We start from the raw sequence: 19,381 nt of genomic DNA on the forward strand, positions 1-19,381 counted from the left end.
TGCTCCAGGCTGGACAGTCACAATTCTCTCAACCTGTCCTCATAGGAGAGGTGCTCCAGTCCTTGGATCATCCTCATGGCCCTTCTCTGCACTCGCTCCAGTAGGTCCCTGTCTTTATGTTGGGGGCTCCAGAGCTGGATGCTGTACTCCAGGGTGGGTCTCACGAGAGCAGAAGGGAAGAATCCCCTCCATTGACCTCCTGGCCATGCTTCTCTGGATGCAGCCCAGGATATGGTTGGCCTTCTGGGCTGTGAGCACACATTGCCGGCTCGTGTTCAGCTTCTCATTCACCACCACTCCCAAGTCCTTCTCTTCAGAGCTAGTAATTCTGATAGATCTCGGGCTGCCCCTGACTCAGCTGGTCCCCTGAGGGGCTGCTCTTCCAGTCTTTGTGGAAAATTAGTGCAATATTTTGGCCTATGTTTGTGGCACCAGCAACTTGTTCTAGAGGAAGAGCTGAAGCAGTGGGCATCATGGTCAGACCTGCAGAAATACGTCTGTGCCATTCATACATTTCCTAATACAGGTGGGGTTTGATGTCCCTCCTCCAAGAGAGCTCAGTGCTCGTGAGTGACACTCGATGCACGCCCAGCTGCTGCAGTGTGAATGCATGGTGTGTACGTGATGGACTGTGCGCTGGGAGCTTCGCAGGCAAATAGGAAGGTGCTCTTCTTTTCCCCAGAAAACTTGCAAGCCAGCTCCTAGACAAAACATCCTGAGAAAAGGAAGCGTGGGAGCTCGACGTAACTGGATTACGAGATAAATGCTTGCTGTGCATAGTCTTGTCCCTGGCTGAGCAGGAGGGGGCTGTGCAGAAGCACTATGCTAGCTGACCTGCAGTGAGATCTCCCCTCTGGGTGGAAAGAGGGTGAGGGGTCTGTGAGCCCACAGCCAGGTGGTTACTGCAGAACGTCCTACCTAATGATGCACCTTGCATTTTGTTTCCTTCTCAGCGCTTGTCATGGCTGTCCTGCGCTTCATCCAGCTGAAGCCAAAGGTGCTAAACCCTTGGCTGAACATCAGTGGCCTGGTGGCATTATGCTTGGCCTCATTTGGGATGACCCTACTCGGCAACTTTCAGGTACTGTACTCCAGGCTTGGACCACTGTGTCCCTGCTGTGAAGTTCCAGCTTTTCTAGCAGATCTGTGATGTGAGCTCAGGAGATAATGTGTCTGGCTGTGCCCCAGCCCTCCTTATACCTGCTCTGCCACCTCTGCTTGCCCCTTACATCACTCCAGTGGCACGCTGAGATGAAGGGCCACAATCATTTTTTCATGTTGTGATGGTGGTTTCACTTTGTCAGCACTTGGCTGGCAGCCAAACACAGCTGCTCGCTCACTCCCCTCCTCTTTCCACAGGGGAACAGGGGAGAGAACTGGAGGGGTGAGGGTAAGGAGACTCGTAGGTTGAGATAAGAACAATTTAAGCATTTAAATAAAATACAACTTAAAATATTATTGATGTTGAAATAATAATAGTAATAATAACATATGCAAATGAGTGATACACAGTGCAATTGCTCAGCACCCGCTGAACAAGCCCAGCCCATTCTCAGATAATGATCCCAAAGGATCGACAATCCTGAAACTGAAACCGCAATGCCAGAAAAGCGAGAGCCCGAGTGAAAGAGAGAGCAAACCCCCACAAGAGAGAGCCCCTCATTAATACACTGAACATGACATTATATGATATGGAATATCCCATTGGCAGAGCCAAATGCCAGTCTAGCTTATTAATTTCAATATTCCTTGCCCCAGCCTAAACTTGCAGACAAAGTCCTTCGACTTCCAGTGAAAACTGAAAACATGGGTGTGTTATCAACGTTCTTCTCGTAACAAATCCCAGCTGAAACCGAACCCCAGCGCTGTTCTAGCTACTAAAAAGAAACCCAGCTCTGTCCCAGCTACAAACCAGGACACACATATTCCCAGCAGGATTTGTACCTGAGTGCTTACAGTTTACCTGCGAAAGCCAGAGCAGGGAACCTGTTGAATCTCTTGAGCCCTGGGGGTTGACACAGATGGAGCTGGAAGTTTAGGTGTTTGTCTCTGTGAACAGATACACAGCTGCTCATACAGATTTAACAGACAATTGAGTGCCCTTCATTGAAAACATGTTGTTTAAATCTACCTCCTGCTTGTTCTCAGACTGGCCAGGAGAGGGACACAGCAGATCAGTGCTACAACTTCTCCTCATGTGAGGAGTGCCTGGATGAGGTACCTACGATTCACAATCTGTTCTGCAACATTATACAAACAAACAAACGAGCTGTCAGTGCCACAGCCTTGCTCTCTAGGGTTGGGTGTCCATTGTGATCACAAGTGTTTCTGTCGGGTCTGCAGTGAAAATCAAGACATTAGAGTCAGTGGCACTTGGGTTTCCCCAATTCCTTTGCTGTCTCTGATGCTCTGCCTCTCACTGGGGTGCAAGTAATGACCCCCAATAATGGCAGGAACTGAGAAAGGTCAGTGTCAGCTGGCTTCTTTCCTGGCTTTGCAGGCAGGGAGCTTTTTTTCCTGCCAATACAGAAAAGGTACTTGTTTTGTGAAGGATAAGAACCTATTTGGGTTGTGGAGCAATTGTAGGAACTTTGTGTCCTTTCCAGTCGTTTGGGGTTTTTTTGTTGGTGGTGGTTTGGTTTTTGGTTTTGCTTTTTGTTTTTAAATGAGTTGTGAGATAATTTGACCATTTTAGACCTGGTCTTCCTAAGTCCACAGCACAAGCCAAAAACTTGGAGTCTTTTTTTTTTCACAAGAGCTTCCCAGCTAGGAACTACAAGGCTTTTGTAACACCCTTGTAGAGATGTGAGAAGAACATTTCTAGTACAGGGCAGGCACTAGGAAACAGTTTCAACCTCTCCTTCCTTTTTTTCACTCCTCAGTGCAAGTGATTGCTATTTAAAATGGGATAGTTCAAATCATGCCTGGTTATAAATTCTGAAATATCCACTCCTTGTTATTACCTGTATCCTTCCCTAGATCTTTTGCCAAGCCATGAAAGCACATGGTAATAAGACCTTAGTCCATGCTTTTCCCTGCCTGACTGTTAAGCTGAATATGTCATTAAATCATATTTCTGGAAAATTACAGATTGGGTGTGTTAGAGGGATATTGTAGCTGTGAGTCTCTTGCAGTGCAGGCTACTTTGGGAAAGGCAGCTCAATCCCATTTTTGCCTGTACTATAATTTGGATCTACTCTTGACAAAAAACTCAAGGTAGGAAGGAGAGGGGAGAGATCAGTGGAGGCACAGTAACTAGACTGTTATCTTTGCATCTTTTTTGATGGGAGTTTGTTAAATCATTGAACAGGAAAGTCCTGGTTTTGGCTGGGACAGAGCTAATTTTCTTCTCTCAGTAGTTAGAATAGCACTGTGGTTTGGATTCAGTATGAAAGAATGTTGATATGCTAATGTTTTTAGTTGTTGCTGGAAGATCAAGGCCTTTCCAACTTCCCCTTGTTTTGTAAGTCTGCAGGTGCAGAAGCAACTGGGGCCAGGGGGGCATAGTGTTGCAGACCCAAACTGGCATTTGGATATGCCAGTGGGATATTCTGTATCACATAACATCATGTTCAGTATATAAATGAGAGTCAACCAGAATGCTGTCTCTCTTTCTGGGATTGCAGTTTTGTTTTTCAGGATTTTCACTGCTCCATGATCACTAGCCAGGATGAGCTTGGCGTTGGTTGGTGGGTGGTGAGCAATTACCCTGTGCAGCACTCATTTGTATATTCTATTATTATTATTATTGTCATTATTATTTTAAGTTTTATTTCAATTATTAAATTGTTCTTAGCTCAGCCTACCAGTCTCCTTACCTTTGCCCCTCCAATTCTCTCCCCTATTCCCTGGGGTGGGAGGAGTGAGCGAGCGAGCGGCTTTGTGGTGTTTGGCTGCCAGCCAGGTTGAACTATGACAAGGAATCGGGGCTGCAGGGAGGAATTACAAACTGCTGATTTGTTTTCTAGAAAAGCCTCACAGGCAGAGGGAAAAGGGAAATGTTTGGCTTAAGTCCTGTCCATGCTGAGCTTTCTGAATGAATTTGCAGTCTCTAGGGATCTCTTTGCAGATTCTTGCTCATTGAACCTGGCTGTCCTTTTGCCTTGTGGCAAAAGTCACTGAGCCCTGTGAGGCACGGGAGCTCAAGGAACAGGGAAGCACTTGCGTTCCAGAGGTTGGGTGCATATTGCCTCAGAGCCCAATGGTCAAGGATGGGCAGGAGAGGGAACAGGCAGTCAAGCTTTTTATTGGGAGAAACTTGCCAAACCAGGAGCATACATCTGTGTTTTGGCTTGTGCTAGCTCAATGAAGGTGTCAGGGCTCTGACTACCCTCTTCCCCTGGCAGCACTGCTCCATCCAGCTGGCACTGGAGGTTGCATAGTTTGCTTCCATTGCAAGGACCCCAGCAGGTTGTCCTTGCCTGCCCTGGCCATCACATTGAACCAGGGAAGTATTTATTTCTGAGCTCTACATTGGTGAGTTTTGTCAGAGAGATGTGGAGGCAGTCCCCAAGCAACTGCCTTTTCCATTGTGCTTGGGGTTTGGGTGGTGACAGTGACAGCTGTGAACTCATCTTCGTTATGTTATAGCTTACACCCCTGCCAGAAGAAATGATACAGCATGTCTATCTCGCACCCCAGTGATTCCCACTCTCTATCCCACCCCAGCTGCAACCCAAGGTTGCTAGCAGATAATTCCTGTTGCGCCCAAACAATCACCATTTTGTTTGTTCTTAGCTTTCCAACGATGAGGAGATCCACAATGTGGGCACATCACTGACCTTTGGGTTTGGGACCTTGGCATGCTGGATCCAGTCTGCCCTCACCCTCAAGATCAACCTGAAGAACGAGGGACGGAAAGTTGGGATTCCACGAGTTGTCCTGTCAGCCAGCATCACCCTCTGCGTGGTGCTCTGTATCCTTTTGTCCCGCTCCCTGGGAAGCCAGGTATCGTACGTGTCCAACACTTTGCAGCAGGGAATGTTGGCTCTTCTCACATCCATCTTAGGATCTCAAAGCATTTAGAAATGCTACTCAGCTTTTCTTCATGGCATGATCCTGTGACTGGCTCATTTTGCTACCTATGTTTTACCAGGATGTGCTGCTTCACTTCCTTCAAAAATATTTCTAAAACTTAGTGATATTCAAAGCAGCTATAATATTGAATAGTATCCGTGCAATTTCATCGCACTGCTGCTTACCTACACAGTAGCATTTAAGATTATGCAAAATACTGAGATAAAAATTCTCAGGAGAACAAAGGAACAAGGGAAGAAATCAGGTTTCTGAGCTGAGATTTTGATGTGTTTGTTGAAATGTTCTGGGGTGCTACATCCAGCTCTTTTAAAACAGTTATCACAGTCAAAAGCTGCTGGTTCATGTGGACTTTGGGTAAGCCAAGGTGTTTTACAAATGGGATTTGGGCTGTGGAGTCTGTGGTAACTCAGACTGGACATACCTGTGGCTGCTTCTTCACCTTGTGCCTGTCGGACTCACTCCAGCCCTTCAGTTTGCACTGGCACTCGTGTGTCCTGGGTGTTTGTTTAGGGTGGATCCATTCACTGCATAGCTGTATCAACGTTAGTGCTGGGATAAGCAAGAGGGCAGGAATAAATGGTGAGGAATAAACTAATCCTCTTCTTGAGGGAACAGCCTGTTCTTAAAACAGTTCCTGAGTCACTTGGCTGATTTTGGACATTTCAGCTGCTGTCCAGAGGAATAGCAGATTGGTGTGAAGATGTACCACCAGCCACCTCTTAAGCTGCCTTGGAAAAATTTGCAGATGAGCACCATGCTTTGGTGTACATAATGTGGGAGTTTGCCTGGTTCTTGTGGTGCTCCCCTCCTCCCCTTGCCCCAAGCCCATAGCTCCCCAGGGTGTGTCTGGGGTAGGACTGCATGCAAGGAGCTGCCTGGGCTCCTGCTGCGCTGCCGCTGTCTTTGGAGGTTTCTGCCAGGCTGGGAGCAGGAGCAGGCAGGTAAGGCAGGGTGTAGGTGTTCCTGTACTGACATGCTGGGTGCTCCCAGCCCAGCCCTTGGCACTGAAAGCCTTGGGCCCTCTGTGGAGGGGGGCAGGCTGAGGCAGAACTTACATTCCCCAACCCCTTCCCACACTGGCTTTGCAAAAGGCTTGGGGCTGGCTCCCCATCCCATGCAGCTTGTGCGTAAACCTTGCACTACAGGGAAAGGAGAAGATCCTTAAAGCAGACACAGAATGCTGTTTGCTGAAATGGAGCTTTGGTTTCTTACACTAAGCCCAAGATGAAAAGTCTTGGATTATCAGCTCTGTGCAGTTAAGTTGTGGGAGAGCCTGCTTGTTTGTTTGTTTACCTGGGAAGATGTGTGATCCGGCATTCTTGGAATGCTGAGGAAATCCTGAGAGACAGGAGAGCCAGCAGGTTTAGAGGAGATGTGCTTTAGGCTAGGGCAGGTCCCCAGCTCAGGAAGGCATCCTCTGCTTCAAAGGAGCTGAGAAAGCTGAGAATTGCTTGTCTGGAGTACTCCAGCACAACCCAAGGCACAGCAGTGAGACTCTGATGCCAGGCAATACATGGTCCAGGCACATGGGTGCGTGATCCTGCAGCACCATTTCTGGCTCTGACAGTGTTATTTTTCCTTGCAGTATAAGGTGCCACACTGTGTACACTGATGCTTCTGGCTTTCACAGAATCACGGAATGGTCTGGGCTCGAAGGGACTTTAAAGCTCATCCAGTTCCACCCCCCCTGCCACCAGCAGGGACACCTTCCACTAGAGCAGGTTGCTCAAAGCCTCATCCAGCCTGGCCTTGAACACTTCCAGGGAGGGGGCTGCCACAGCTTTTCTGGGCAACCTGGGCCAGTGTCTCACCACCCTCACAGGAAAGATTTCTTCCTTATCTCTCATCTAAATCTCCCCTCTTCCAGTTTAAAGCCATTTCCCCTTGTTCTATCACTCCCTGCCCTTGTGACAAGTCCCTCCCCAGCTTTCTTGTAGGCCCATTCAGGTACTGGAAGGCCACTAGAAGGTCTCCCCAGAGCCTTCTCTTCTCCAGGATGAACAGCCCCAACTCTCTCAGCCTGTCCTCACAGCAGAGGTGCTCCAGCCCATAGATCATCCTTGTGGCCTCCTCTGGACTCGCTCCAGTAGGTCCATGTCCTTCTGATGTTGGGGGCCCCAGAACTGGAGGCAGCACTGCAGGAGGGGTCTCAGGAGAGCAGAGCAGAGGGGCAGAATCCCCTCCCTCGACCTGCTGCCCACGCTGCTCTGGGTGCAGCCCAGGACACGGTTATTGGCCTCTGGGCTGTGAGCGGACGTTGCAGGCTCAGGTTGAGGTTCTCATCCACCAGCACCCCAAGTCCTTCTCCTCAGGGCTGCTCTCCATCCCTTCTCCTCACAGAAAGGGATGATTTTGCAGGTGATCTAAAGAGAATGAAAGATTGCAGAGTGTAGGTTGAAAGGTGTTCCCATTGTCTGCAGTGCAGAGATCTGATCCAGTTTCTGCAGGGAGGCTCCTGGCAGGAACATCCCACAGCCAGATCCCCAGCTTGCTGGCTCTGTCACTGGCTAGTTGGATGTTCAAGCAAGTCATTGACTTCTCTTCACCTAAGTCATTCCCTCTGTAAGTGTTTATCAGCCTGAACTTGGATCAGGAAGCCCTGGTCCATATAGGAGAGCTGCTGCGCTCCATGGGCATTGTTGGACACGTGACATGGCACCACATTCATGTTCTCCTGATGATGGCTGGCTGGGTTGAGTGTCACCTGGGTGGCTTTGATTGTTAATATTTGATTGTCTTCCCTGTTGTCTTTCTCTCATGCTGATCAGTGTCTCTGCTCCCACTAGTTCTCCTTGACTTTCCTCTTCCAGATTTCATCCTCATGGCGCAGGGCATCCACATGTATGCTTCCAGGATCCAGTGGGGCCTGGTGATGTGCTTCCTCTGCTACTTTGGCACCTTTGCAGTGGAGTTCAGGCACTACAGATTTGAGATTGTTTGCTCTGAGTACCAGGAAAATTTTCTGAGCTTTTCTGAAAGCTTATCGGAAGCCTCCGAGTACCAGACAGATCAGGTGTAGCCTGTCCTCTGGCAGGGGGGAGGGGGGCAGGTGTGGTCTCATGGGTTAAACATAACCTCATTTACACTTTTTTGATGAGTTTGTTTTCATGTGCAATCATGATCGTATTGCCAAAGGGCTCAGAGGGTGGCTGTCTCATTAAAAGCCAAACAAAAATTGCTGTCTGCTGGAAGAGGGGTGGATCCTTCTCAGCAGCAGCACGAGAGAGCACAAGCTGGTTAGTTTGTGCTACCACTGACTCTTTCTGAGTCGCTCTGTCACGTTCCTCTTGTTCAACATGTTCAACAGCCAGTCCTCACGATGCCCCTCTGAGACAGGCACTCCTCAGCCTGTTCTGCAGAGGAGGAGATGAAGGAGATGGACTTCTCCAGGAACCAAGAATCTTCAGGAGTTGCCGGTTCCCGAGTCACCAGACTGTATCTTTCGGACGTTTCTTGCATTGTTTTCTCTGCTGCCAACTGGTGTAACTTGGTAGGGTGAGAAAGAGCAGCTCTTTCTTCTGGACTTGGAATTGGGCAATGGAAGACCCCAACTGACTGGCTTTTGTGGTGAGCAGGCAGGCATTTCTTCTAGCCTGGAAAGCAGCTGATGGTAACACCAGGTTTGGGAGAAAGTGTGAGCAGGAGGTGAGACTTGGCTGATGCTGCCTTGTAGCTCAGCAGACTGTCCCAAGCCAGAGGAGATGGCACAGCGGGGTGATGCAAGGTGCTGAATTAAGATGGAAATGCCAGATGATGGAGAAAAGGCTGCTCTTTGTGTCTAGTGCTCCCACCACATATCCTGTAATATTTCAAAGCTCTGTTTTGTTTTGTTTTGTTTGTTCACTGAGTGGGAAAACGTTTTGTTAGAGACACTGGGCTTGCTTGCAATGAGAACAGAGTCGTTGCAGAGGTGGTTCTGGGCATCGGGTTTGAGTTTGTTCCTTTTTTCCTCCACGAGTCATGCTCAGCTTCGGTTTGCATCTTGTCTGAGCTGCAGGAAAATAAGCAGAAATTAAAATGGTGGCAAAAGGCATTTGAAGGGGAACTCGTAGCACACCGTGGCATTTCTGACAGAGAGAGAAAAGGCATGGGGGTGTTCAGTCTTCTGCAAAGGTCAGGGGCCTCTCCTGAAAGGAGAAGCAGTAGAGAAAAACTTCTGTCAAAACCAGTGTAAGTAGAAAGCTTTCAGCCAGCCCTTTACTTTTATCTTCCGTGGGCCAAAATTTGTTCTTGGGCAGCTGTTATAAACCCAGAGCACCTCCAGCCAACGGAGGGTTGTTGTTGGACTGCTGAAGTTCCCTTCCTTGTAGCTGTGTCATTAGCGGGAAGTTTTCCTGGAGGGAGGTGCTGAGGGTGCCCAAGGGTGCAGCAGTGTAAGGCACAGGGCTCCCCAGGGTGGCCCAAGGGCACAGCAGCTCATCTGGGGAAGCTCCTTCTGGGCGAGGGCAGGAGGGAACAGCCTGGAGAAGAAGCAGGTGGAGATCCTCTTACACGTGCAGACACACTCAATGCATATGGAGCACAAAGTAGTGATTAGTTTTAAGTGTATTTTCCTGTAAATAGTCCACTGTGAGGTTTTTTTAAAATTCAATTAATACTTTCAGTTTATCATTTTGTATTTTGTAATTTTATCAAAGGAAAAAAGAAAAAAAGATTGTTTGTGATTTATTTTTTTTTTCCTTTCTCTTTTTCCTGTATGCAATCCAAACTGAACTTCAGGTTTTTGGTGATAACTCTACATTTCGTAGAGGATTTCTAACAGCACATTTCAGTACTACTAAATGACAACTGATACACACTGAAACATGACCACTAAATAAAGTGCTTTTATGGAGAAAGTGAGTTTTATTTTTGTCCCCTACCCCATGCATAGCTTTCTGATGGCAAAGGCAAAACAAAAGGTGAGTATTTACAGGGTCATGATTAAAATTAACACTGAAGGAAGCCAGGGACTATTCAGCCATGCAGATACAGTTATTAACAGTGCTAATTAGCAGGCTTTCTAGGAGGAGGGTAACACTCATTACACAGGCCAGGAAGGCATCCGGACTCGCTGCCTCACAGCCTTACCTGCTACCATCCAAATTTTAGAAGGGCAATCAGTGATGTGGTTTCCTCCTAAAATACCTGTCTCTTGCTTGTTCTCTACACAGCAGCCTCCTTCAACAGGGACAGCCACAGGTGTAGATCAGAGCTCAGGAAGGCAACACGGGCACTAATACTCTATTTTGGCCATCCATGAGGGCAAGCTCAAGCGCAGCCACACGGAAATGAGTAAGTAGCAAGTGACACCCATGCACAAAGTGCCAGCAGCAGGGAACGGTGGTGTCAGACTGCCTCTGCCTCCACTGTTACTAGGTATAACCTAGCTGTGGCTCTCCCTCTTGCATTCCCACTGAAATTGTAAGATGGTCAGGGAGGTCATACAGTTTCCTTGGCAGGACAAGGTTGTCTGCCTTAAAGAAAGGACCAGGGATGACAAAAGCAGGAAAACCAACTGTTTACATGTTTAAAAAAGAAAAATAAAAAATAATTTGCCTTTCTGTGCTGGGATCACTGGTGATAGACATGAAGGCTAAATTCTGGGAGGGAGTGAACACAATGAAAGCAAATTTGTGTTTTTATATACTATATTAGGAAAAGCTCCATGACTACCTGGTAGAGATTGGCACAATTTAGGTGGGCTGGGTGAAAAGGTCAGGGTTTAATTCTCATTAAATGCAGCAGGATGTGTCCCTCAGGAGCACCTGTTTGTCAAAGTTTGCTCACAGCTGCTGACCAGAGCCATGAACATCTGACAGGGTGATGTTGGCTACCGAGAAGGACCTCCACAGGTTAGTGATAAGAGAGATACTTCAGAAAGACAGTCAAGCTGACTTTTGCATTCAGCCAGTTGGATCCCATAGCCCAGCACCACGATGCAGCAGTGAGGTGGGTCTAGAATGTAATTTTTAATCTGTATTTATAAATATTCTACTTATTTCTGGCTGTGTAGCTCTAAGCAGCTTCCCTATGCAAGTTGTACTGTTTTGTACCTAGACCTGCTGTGGATATAGCCAAGATTTAAGTTTTTCCTGGTCTAAAGAGCTTTGCTTGCAGCAAGGGATGGCTTTTTCTGTGGCAGCCCAAACCTACTGTATTACAGCCCACATTTGGCATTTTCCTTTGGGCATCCTAACCCCCCCTAACATTGCAAGTTTTGACTTAGCCAGCAACCCCATCTGCAGGGAGAAGCTTGTATCCTCTTATAGTTCCTGGAGGTCCCTCTGGGACAGGGGGACACACACTTTGTTTGCAGACTGTGTCTAAAAACAACGGAGCTTGTGGTGGGGTATCTCAGCAACAGATTTCAATGAGTGAGTCTGAAGGAAGCATCCCCTGAGCTAATGGTTAGCTGGGAAAGGGGAGGAACAGCAGGGCTCATGGGTGCTGCTCCTCACTCTATTCCCAGCTCCAGCCGGCTGTTGCTGGCCTCTGTCCTACTGCACAAGGGACCCCACACCGTACTCTTTATCCATACCTGCCTACACTAGTCATGGGTCCAAGACATGATGTGGGTTTGGTTTTAAATTCTGATCATGGACAAAATTACCTAACATTACACAAGGACAATTCAGGTGAAGCACAGTCTTTTGTGCGTGCGCTGCTTTCCCTAAGTGGAGGACGGCAGGAAAAGTTCGGTGAAAGATGAGATGAGGCTGTAATACGATTTCTCATCGTCCGTCAGTCCTGCATTGCCCGGTCTGATCACCACAGCCACGTGAGTATCCGCTTCCTCAGCCGCGTTGGCTTCTGAAACAGAGGTGGGGAGAGTGAAGATGAGATGTGCTTACCAACCTCTCCATGTGAGGATCTTTCAGGCTTGAAGATGCCCCAAAACACTGAGGTGCTTTTAAAGAATGAGACCGAGGGAGCAGCATTTGCACATGGTGCTGCAGGGCTCTAAGAGGGACCAGCTCCTGGCAGATCTGGAGCTGGCTGCCTTGCCTTCTCCTCCCCTCTCCCAGCTGATGGCTCTCCAAGGCACCGTGCAGGCAGCAGGTTACTGGCAGCTCGATTCCAGTCACAAAGAAGATGGGCTGTAGTGGGGCTGTGGCATTAGCCTGAGTCCAATACCCCTGAGCAAGCACAGCAGGAGGCCACAAGAAGACAGTAACAGGGAAAAGGAGGTACCTGCAAGCTCCCACCAGCTCTGCTGCCAGGGCTGCGGAGGAGGTAAGGGCTGACTCCTGGGAACTGAGCTGGCTTAGACTGAGAGCACAACCCAGTGCCATTTCTACCAGAAAGACGTTTCCAGCAAAGACAAGAAATTAATTAGCCTCCCAAGCCTGGCTTTCCAGGGTTCAAGTCTTGGCAACCAGGAGCAATGCTTTCCTGCTGCTGAACACAACCTCATGGTAAGTGGCACAAAGAAACAGCCACCGCACGTGCCACGCAGCAGCACAGCAGACATCATCTGTTCCCCTGAGCACGGGTCACAAAAACCACTGACCCTGTTTGCAAATGCAGCACACCGACCACTTCAGCAAATGCTTCGCTCCACTTTAACAGTCTTTCCTTGCTTGCTGGTGCATTGGCAGGTTTTCTACTTGACCTATTTTCCCTCACAGCAGCCCAGCTCACAGATATCCCACTGCTCCCTGAGAGCCTCGATGTGTAAGGAAGGAGCGTGGCAGCAGCTAAGGGGGTGCCACCAAAGCAAAGTGGTCTGCAGTGTTTCTGGGGTGCTTGTGACAAGTCAGCAGCATGCATTTCAAGAACACCTGTCTCCCTTGGACAGGTGAGAGCCAGCAGGACTGTCAGAGCACCTACCTCGAGGGACATCCGTCAGGAAGAGGATGTTGTTGGTGGCGCACCCAATGCTGGCAGCAATCCTTCTGTAGCTCTCACTTTCTACCTTGGGGCCTATTTTGGTATCAAAGTGGCCATCAAAGAGCTGGAAGAGAGACAAAAGCAAAGACAGTTGCTGAGTGGCACCTGAAGAGCAGGGCTAAACCTCACTCCTCAGCAAGATGTTATGACACTGTGCCTTCCCCTCCCCATCTTCAGCCACAACCACCAGTGGGGGTTGTGATGGCCGCACCCCACTTACGATGGACTTTGGGGACAGATGGCAATATGGTAGCCAAGGGCCATCTGGAACAGAGACCCAGATGTCTCACTGGTATGCAAATATGACTATAAATTAATCATCTTATTCTGTCAGCAGTGGACAGCCCAGGGCCCATTGGGTTCTCCTGAAATGACAGCGGGCTGCACGCCAGGATCTCCCCTTGAGTAGGGACACATCTCAAGGTTACTCATCGAGGTCAAGATTCCTTACCACAATAGATCCTCAGTAAGTGTTTAATAGAATGCTAAACTTTGAAACCTTACCTAAGCAATCTAAAGAATTGATTGTGCATATATAATCCCTTAAACCATGAACCAAGTCTGGGACTAGGATTGGATCCAGCCACACCTAGACTCCTCTCTGTGAAGGAGTTTAGAAAGCAAGGGGGTCCTTGCGGAACCTCGTGACTCAATGGGAGGGTCTCCCTGACAGTTTTGTCTGACTCTGTGCTCTATGCAGTAAGTAATCAAGTGGGCCTTGCCATCGGATCTTGTTAAACCACTGTCACATTTACTATTGAACTCTGTTAACTCACTCTTTTGTATCAACAAAGTATATTGTTGATTCTCTCTCATGAGTGAAGTGCATCTCACACCCTATCCGTGACAGATGTCCTCTTTCCTTTCTACCTCTGTAACAGAGGGCTGATGCAGCCATGCTAGCATAGTTGACTAGCTGAGCTTAACTCCCATGGGTCAAACCCCCTGCCCCAGACTCTTATTCACAGAGTGTTATGGCAAGGGCAGCTGCAGGAGGGAAGGGCTCTGCAGAAGGAGAAGCTCTAACGAAGGTGATAAGGTTATCTACCTCTAGGATATCACCTTCTGTAGAGTATCCAAACAGAAGCTTCTGGGCTTCAATGCTGCCTGAGGAGTAGATATAGATCTTCATCCCCGCTTCCCGCCACTTCCGGATGGCTGGAACCACGTCCTCAAAGATTCTGGAGCAAAAGAGAGCAGCAGGTAAGGGCAAATCCTGGAGGGACACCTTTAGCAAGGCACTGCAACAACTGTCTCGTTAGTTTGCAAGGGGACTTTAGTGTCAAGGGCTTCTGCAACCGGGGAGCCTGTCTGAGCAGCAGGTGATTATATTCTTGGCTCCAGCCAACTGAGCAGCCCATTGACTGCTGGGCAGACAGCAGCTCTGATGAGCTGTTTCAGACCTTGGGCAGGAGTTTCTCCAGCCCCTTCAATTAGGAGAGGGGAGGAAAGGTTGGGGAAAATGGCTTCCCATCACTTTTCTCTGCAAGGGAGGAAGAAGGGGGGGGGGACAGAGAAGACAGGCTCTTGCATCCTGAGTCCTACCTGCCTTGCAAGCTACAATGGTTTCCCTGTTGGGGAACTACAGCTGTCAGCTGCATTCATATGGGGCAAACCCACAGGTCCAGGCTCTGAACGTGCGCAGGGAGGAGCTGTGAGGAAGTTGTGGCTGCAGAAGCTAAATGAGTGGCACTGTAGGAACTGTTTGAAGCCAGACAGCTTAGGAAAGGAGTATCCCCTAAGGGACTGAGGTCAGAGCTACTCTATTTGGCAGCTTGGTCAGGTTGAGCAGTACTAACCATGGGCCAAAGAAGTCCCTGGCTTAACTGCACCACAGAGGGTGAACCAGCTCCCATTCACCAGGCAGCAGCATCCCTCCCCTTATTCTTCTGGCCTTGTAGAGTGTTGGGTACTGGTCTAGCAATAGGCTGATGAGTCTCAAAAGGTGAACTCTGTCTAACTCCTGGGTAGCAGGCACCCAAAGACAAGCCCAGCAGTGGGGAGCAAAGCTGTGAGAAACAGAAGGAGGACCAAAGCCAAGGCAACTGCTGCGTAACTGCTAATGGACATGTCTGTCAGTTCCCTCATACCCTTCTCATTTATACCATGAGACCTCTCCAGTGTTGTACTTACATGTATGTAAAAGCTCTTTGTATGCAAAGGACATTTACAAGATGACCCATGTACTGGGAGAAAATTAAGGCCAGAGAATGCTCAAGAGGGACAAAGTGAGGCTGACAATAAGTCCCTCAATAACCCATGTGCAAGGACTCATGCAAGGCATTTGGCACTGTCCCACATGACATCCTTGTCTTTAAGTTGGAGAGACATGGACTGTACAGATGGACCACTCAGGGCATAAGGAATTGGCTGGATGGTCACACTCAAAGAGACAGGCTCAATGTCCAAGTGGAGACTGTTGATGAGTGGCATCCCTCAGGGGTTGGTACAGGGACCGGTGCTGTTTAACATCTTTGCTGGTGACATGGACAGTGGGATTGAGTGCACTCTCAGCACGTTTGCCAAGGACACCAAGCTGTGTGGTTTGGTCGACACGCTGGAGGGACAGGATGCCATCCAGAGAGTCCTTGACAGGCTGGAGAAGTGGGCCCATGCAAACCTCATGAACTTCAACAAGGCTTTCATGAAGTTCAATAAGGTTTTCTTTTTAAAAGAAAACCAACAGGATGGCTGTCCCTCTTGACTAGCTTTTGGGTTTTGTTGCTTTCTCTGGTAGATGTTTACATTTTTCTGTAAACTCTTTTTCTACTTCCTCATTCTTCCTTTGGCAAAACACTTTGTGAACTTAAAGGTTTGTTTTACTTCCTTAGGAACTTGGAATGCATAGTTTAACCAAGTATCTCTCAACCTAAATAAGAAGATCAGGCTTAACTCCAGTTGTCCTTACTTATGCACCCTTGTGTTGTGGGTGAAACATAAAGAGCAGCCTGAAGACAAAAAGAAGTGAAAAGGCAGGAAACACTCAGGTAAGAGACAAAGCAAGAGGAAACAACTGAAAGGACCTGACCCTGCAACCCTGGCTTGTTTAGGCTTGTTCCAAATGTGAGTGCAATTCAGGGATAAAAAAAGGCAAGATGGAGAACTGTAAGAAATTCCTACTTGTGCCTCAGTCTCTTGGATAACCAGGAAATCTCTGTAAAGAAACCTTGAGATGTTTTCTGAATTTTTAATGCAGAAAAGAGCTGTCCCAGATGAATGTTCTGCCAGTCGTGGGAGCACAGTCGCCCTGTGTCACTCCTTCTGTTTCTCAGACCTCATCTTTACGGACCTTGCCCAGGTGGCTGGAGAACTGACTGTTCCCCAGCATGTACCTGCTCTTCTCCTTCAGGAGAAACACTCTCACCCACTTGCTGTCTTCCCAGTGGGGACTGAGACAACTTGGTCAGTCCTGCGATTACCGTAAACTTTTGGTTCCCTAGATCCAAAGATTAAGCTCAATGGATTTGTGTTTCACTGCATGATCAAGTTTGATATGAAGTGTCTGCAGTGGGTTCCGTGACAGCAGTGGCCTGGCTTAAGCCACGACTGATCGTAAATGTATTGGCTTCTCCACTGAGGTAGTGTCATGATTTTATTTCATAATCAAACCCAATTCTTCTGTTTAGTTTTGATTATTTCATCTGAATACTTGCAACAGTAGTAATCCTATTTGCATTTGTAGGGCTGTTTCCAGGAATACCTTATGCAGCTATTCTGCTAACAGATGTCTAGGAAAGATTCACCCCATACCTGCACTAGGGAAAGGGCAGACAATTACTCACACACACAATTACTCACTCTCCTTTGACGTGCCCGGTTGCATAGGCTGCTCTCCACATGTGACCCTGCAGCTGCTTCAGTGCTGTGGTCTTCCTGTCCAGAGACATCTGCCAGTGCACGTTGTCTACGACCGCCTGGATGACCCGCTCCAGCTCCTCTTCCCCGCTTCCGCTCTCCAAAGGGATTGGCACGACCCCATCCAAGCTGGAGTCTTCCTGAGCCTGGAAATCATCCACAATAAAAAAGAGGTGAGGGAAGAGGTGGAGCAGTCTCAACATCTCAATTTAGGAAAGGGGTCTAACTAACCTAACACCTGCATCGATGTACCTCTGTGCAGGACACTGCTCTTCACATGAAGGGTTACAACGTTGTTTGAATGCTTTTCTCAATGGGAAATCCAGACTTCAGTAGTGTCTAGAAACACTTGCTTGGATTGTACTTCCCAAACCCAAACAATTACCACTACTGTAGCTGTATTGTAAATACTCTAATGACAACTGTGCTTGCTTAAGGGTTTAATTACTGATATTAAGGCAAAGAAGCAAAAGCATCTGTCAGCTTCAGCCAGCCACAGGTCTCAAATTGATGCCGTGTCCCTGTACAGAGGCAGGAGATGCTGCCCTGTGTGGGACAAGCACTCTGCCATCCCTCCACACTGCTTCCCAAACAGGTGCTTGGAAGCTGCAAGTGGTGGATTCAGCAAGAGAAGGGCACAGTGCAGGCACAAAGCTAAAAAGCTGGGGTTTGATGCCTGCTCGGTGGCCGTGAAGACCAAGGCGAGCTTAGGGAAGCAGCTGAGCTGCTGCCTACCAAGCAACAGCCCTTCCCCAAGCACAACCCCAGGATGTGGGTGGGGGACAATCAGCCCATCAAGGCAACCAGCCTCTGTGGGGGTCAAAGAGAGGGATCAGCTTGTGTTGGGGAAGTCTGAGTGACCTGAAGTCTCAGGCATGCCATGAAAGCCCCAAGAGACACGCTGTAGCTCTGTTACCGAACCTGTTTCCTCAGAAGTCCGACGTCCCGCTGACACTCCTCCTCCTCCCAGTGAGCACGCAGATATTCCTTCACATTGGCTCTGATGTAAGGGAACAAGGTCTCCTGGCAGCAGATAAGAAAAACAGGCAGCTCCTTTAACAGGGTAGAGGTAAGTCCATTTTGTTTTAAAGCAACTGTTAAAGCACACAGTGGTGTGTACGGTTATTTTCCTGCTTGAGCTTCCCTGACAGTACTGTGTGAGCCTGACTGCCTGCCAAAGGTGTCTGCCCGGTCGCAGGGCAGAGCTAACCTGGGCCAAGATTAGTGCAGGTGGATTTTTTGCACTTTTTTGCAAGTTGCTTATGTAGCTGCAACTTTTAAATCCCAGGATGGAAAGGTGGGTGATAACTTTTCCTAGGCTTGACAAAAAAATGTCTCAATTGGCAGGCGAGACCCCAACTTCCCATCAGCTGAGGGTATGTGCTCTGAACTGACAATACAACGCTATTTTTCATGGGGCACTTGTCCTAATGAAAGTCATTCTGAAAACACATCTCACCACAGCTAGAGGACCTTTTTAAAAAGAAAAGTCCAGTCCAGTGATGCTGAACTGCATAGGACAGTCTTACAAATGAAATGAAAGGAGGTTTAGGGAAAAGTGCCACAGGAGAATTACAAACCTTCCCAGAGATCCCAAGGGCAATCAGAAATAATTACAAATTGCTCTCATTAGCGGTGCTTCACAACTGAGAAGCCACAAGCAGTCACCGTGACAGCATCTCTGGGTGCAGAAAGAGCCTCAGGACAAGGGGAAGGGCACAGGGAGCTCCTTCCTTCGGGTACAGAACCGAGCTTTTCTTAACTGGGAAAAATTTGAGATGAGCAGGAGATGGGAGGAAACTAACCTGACCTCATCTCTCCTCAAAAAATGGCCAGTGACATTTTTCTCCTCACTTTATTGTCACCTTTAACTTGTTACTGAATTAAGCAAACAGTGGTCCTGGGAGTGTGATGAGATGGCAGAACTGCAGGGTTTTCTATTACTCCAATATTGCATTTTCCATGCTGTATATTTTAAGAACAATGTAAATTTAAGGGAAAGGAAAATCTCTTAAATGCCTAAAAGAAAAAATGCCTAGAAGAAAATCTCTTAAATGCCTAAAAAATTACCACAAAGTTGTCTAGGGAAATCAACAGCCTTGTAATACTCTCAGTTATTCTCTCATTTCCTTTATCTGAGCTTAGTTGCTTTCAAACTATCTTTGAAATCATGGAGGGAATTGAAGAGTATCTGCTGGGAAACGCATCCGACCCACTGACTTGGTTCAACTTCCCTTACAACTCGGATGTCAAAAAGTCCCAACTGCTTTTCCAAAAGCAGTGTTTAGTAATCTTGTGATGGCAAAGAAAAACTTCCCAACAGGCTCCAAAAGCACAGGATATTCCATGATTCAGTGGATTTTAAAAGAGTAAAAGCCTTGGCCCACTGGCAAATGTCTGTGGTCCAAGAGGGGACACCCATGTGGACAGCCAGTGGGACAGACAGTTTCTGGGTGTCAGGAGTGATCCCAGGCAATGATGTCTCAAGTTTGTGTGGAAGAAAGACTCCTTGCATCCTGCAAGGAAATACCTCCACCTCCGAGATTTCAGCTTTCAGCAAAAGTTGGCGGCTGCCAACTCTTGAATAGGTTTAACTGGGGCTGTTACTGTCCTTTCT

The 19,381-nt window shown here is 48.0% G+C and overlaps 2 protein-coding genes across 4 annotated transcripts in view; one reads left to right on the forward strand and one right to left on the reverse strand.

Annotated features, from left to right (window-relative positions):
- Positions 1–8,117, forward strand: part of TMEM150C (transmembrane protein 150C) — a 19,695-nt gene extending 11,578 nt beyond the window's left edge. For 2 of the 3 annotated variants that reach the window (XM_029085862.1, XM_010171578.1), the window contains 3 exons: positions 954–1,081; positions 4,738–4,915; positions 7,848–8,117. In XM_029085862.1, the coding sequence (XP_028941695.1) occupies positions 954–1,081; positions 4,738–4,915; positions 7,848–8,056 (515 nt within the window). In that variant the 3' untranslated portion in view covers positions 8,057–8,117. The remainder of the gene's footprint in view (positions 1–953; positions 1,082–4,737; positions 4,916–7,847) is intronic. The other variant, XM_029085863.1, reaches the window with a different exon arrangement.
- Positions 8,118–11,606: 3,489 nt separating this feature from the next.
- On the reverse strand, positions 11,607–17,817 carry ENOPH1 (enolase-phosphatase 1; the record flags this gene model as incomplete). The annotated part of the gene is made up of 5 exons (XM_010171579.2): positions 11,607–11,829; positions 12,850–12,973; positions 13,958–14,090; positions 16,708–16,910; positions 17,686–17,817. Coding segments are annotated over 5 exons (732 nt in total), but the record flags the coding sequence as incomplete, so codon positions are not given.
- Between the last annotated feature and the right edge of the window lie 1,564 nt (positions 17,818–19,381).

The sequence above is a fragment of the Antrostomus carolinensis genome, unplaced genomic scaffold (genome assembly GCF_000700745.2).
Source record: "Antrostomus carolinensis isolate BGI_N321 unplaced genomic scaffold, ASM70074v2 scaffold2937, whole genome shotgun sequence".
In the NCBI taxonomy this organism is placed as follows: domain Eukaryota; kingdom Metazoa; phylum Chordata; class Aves; order Caprimulgiformes; family Caprimulgidae; genus Antrostomus; species Antrostomus carolinensis.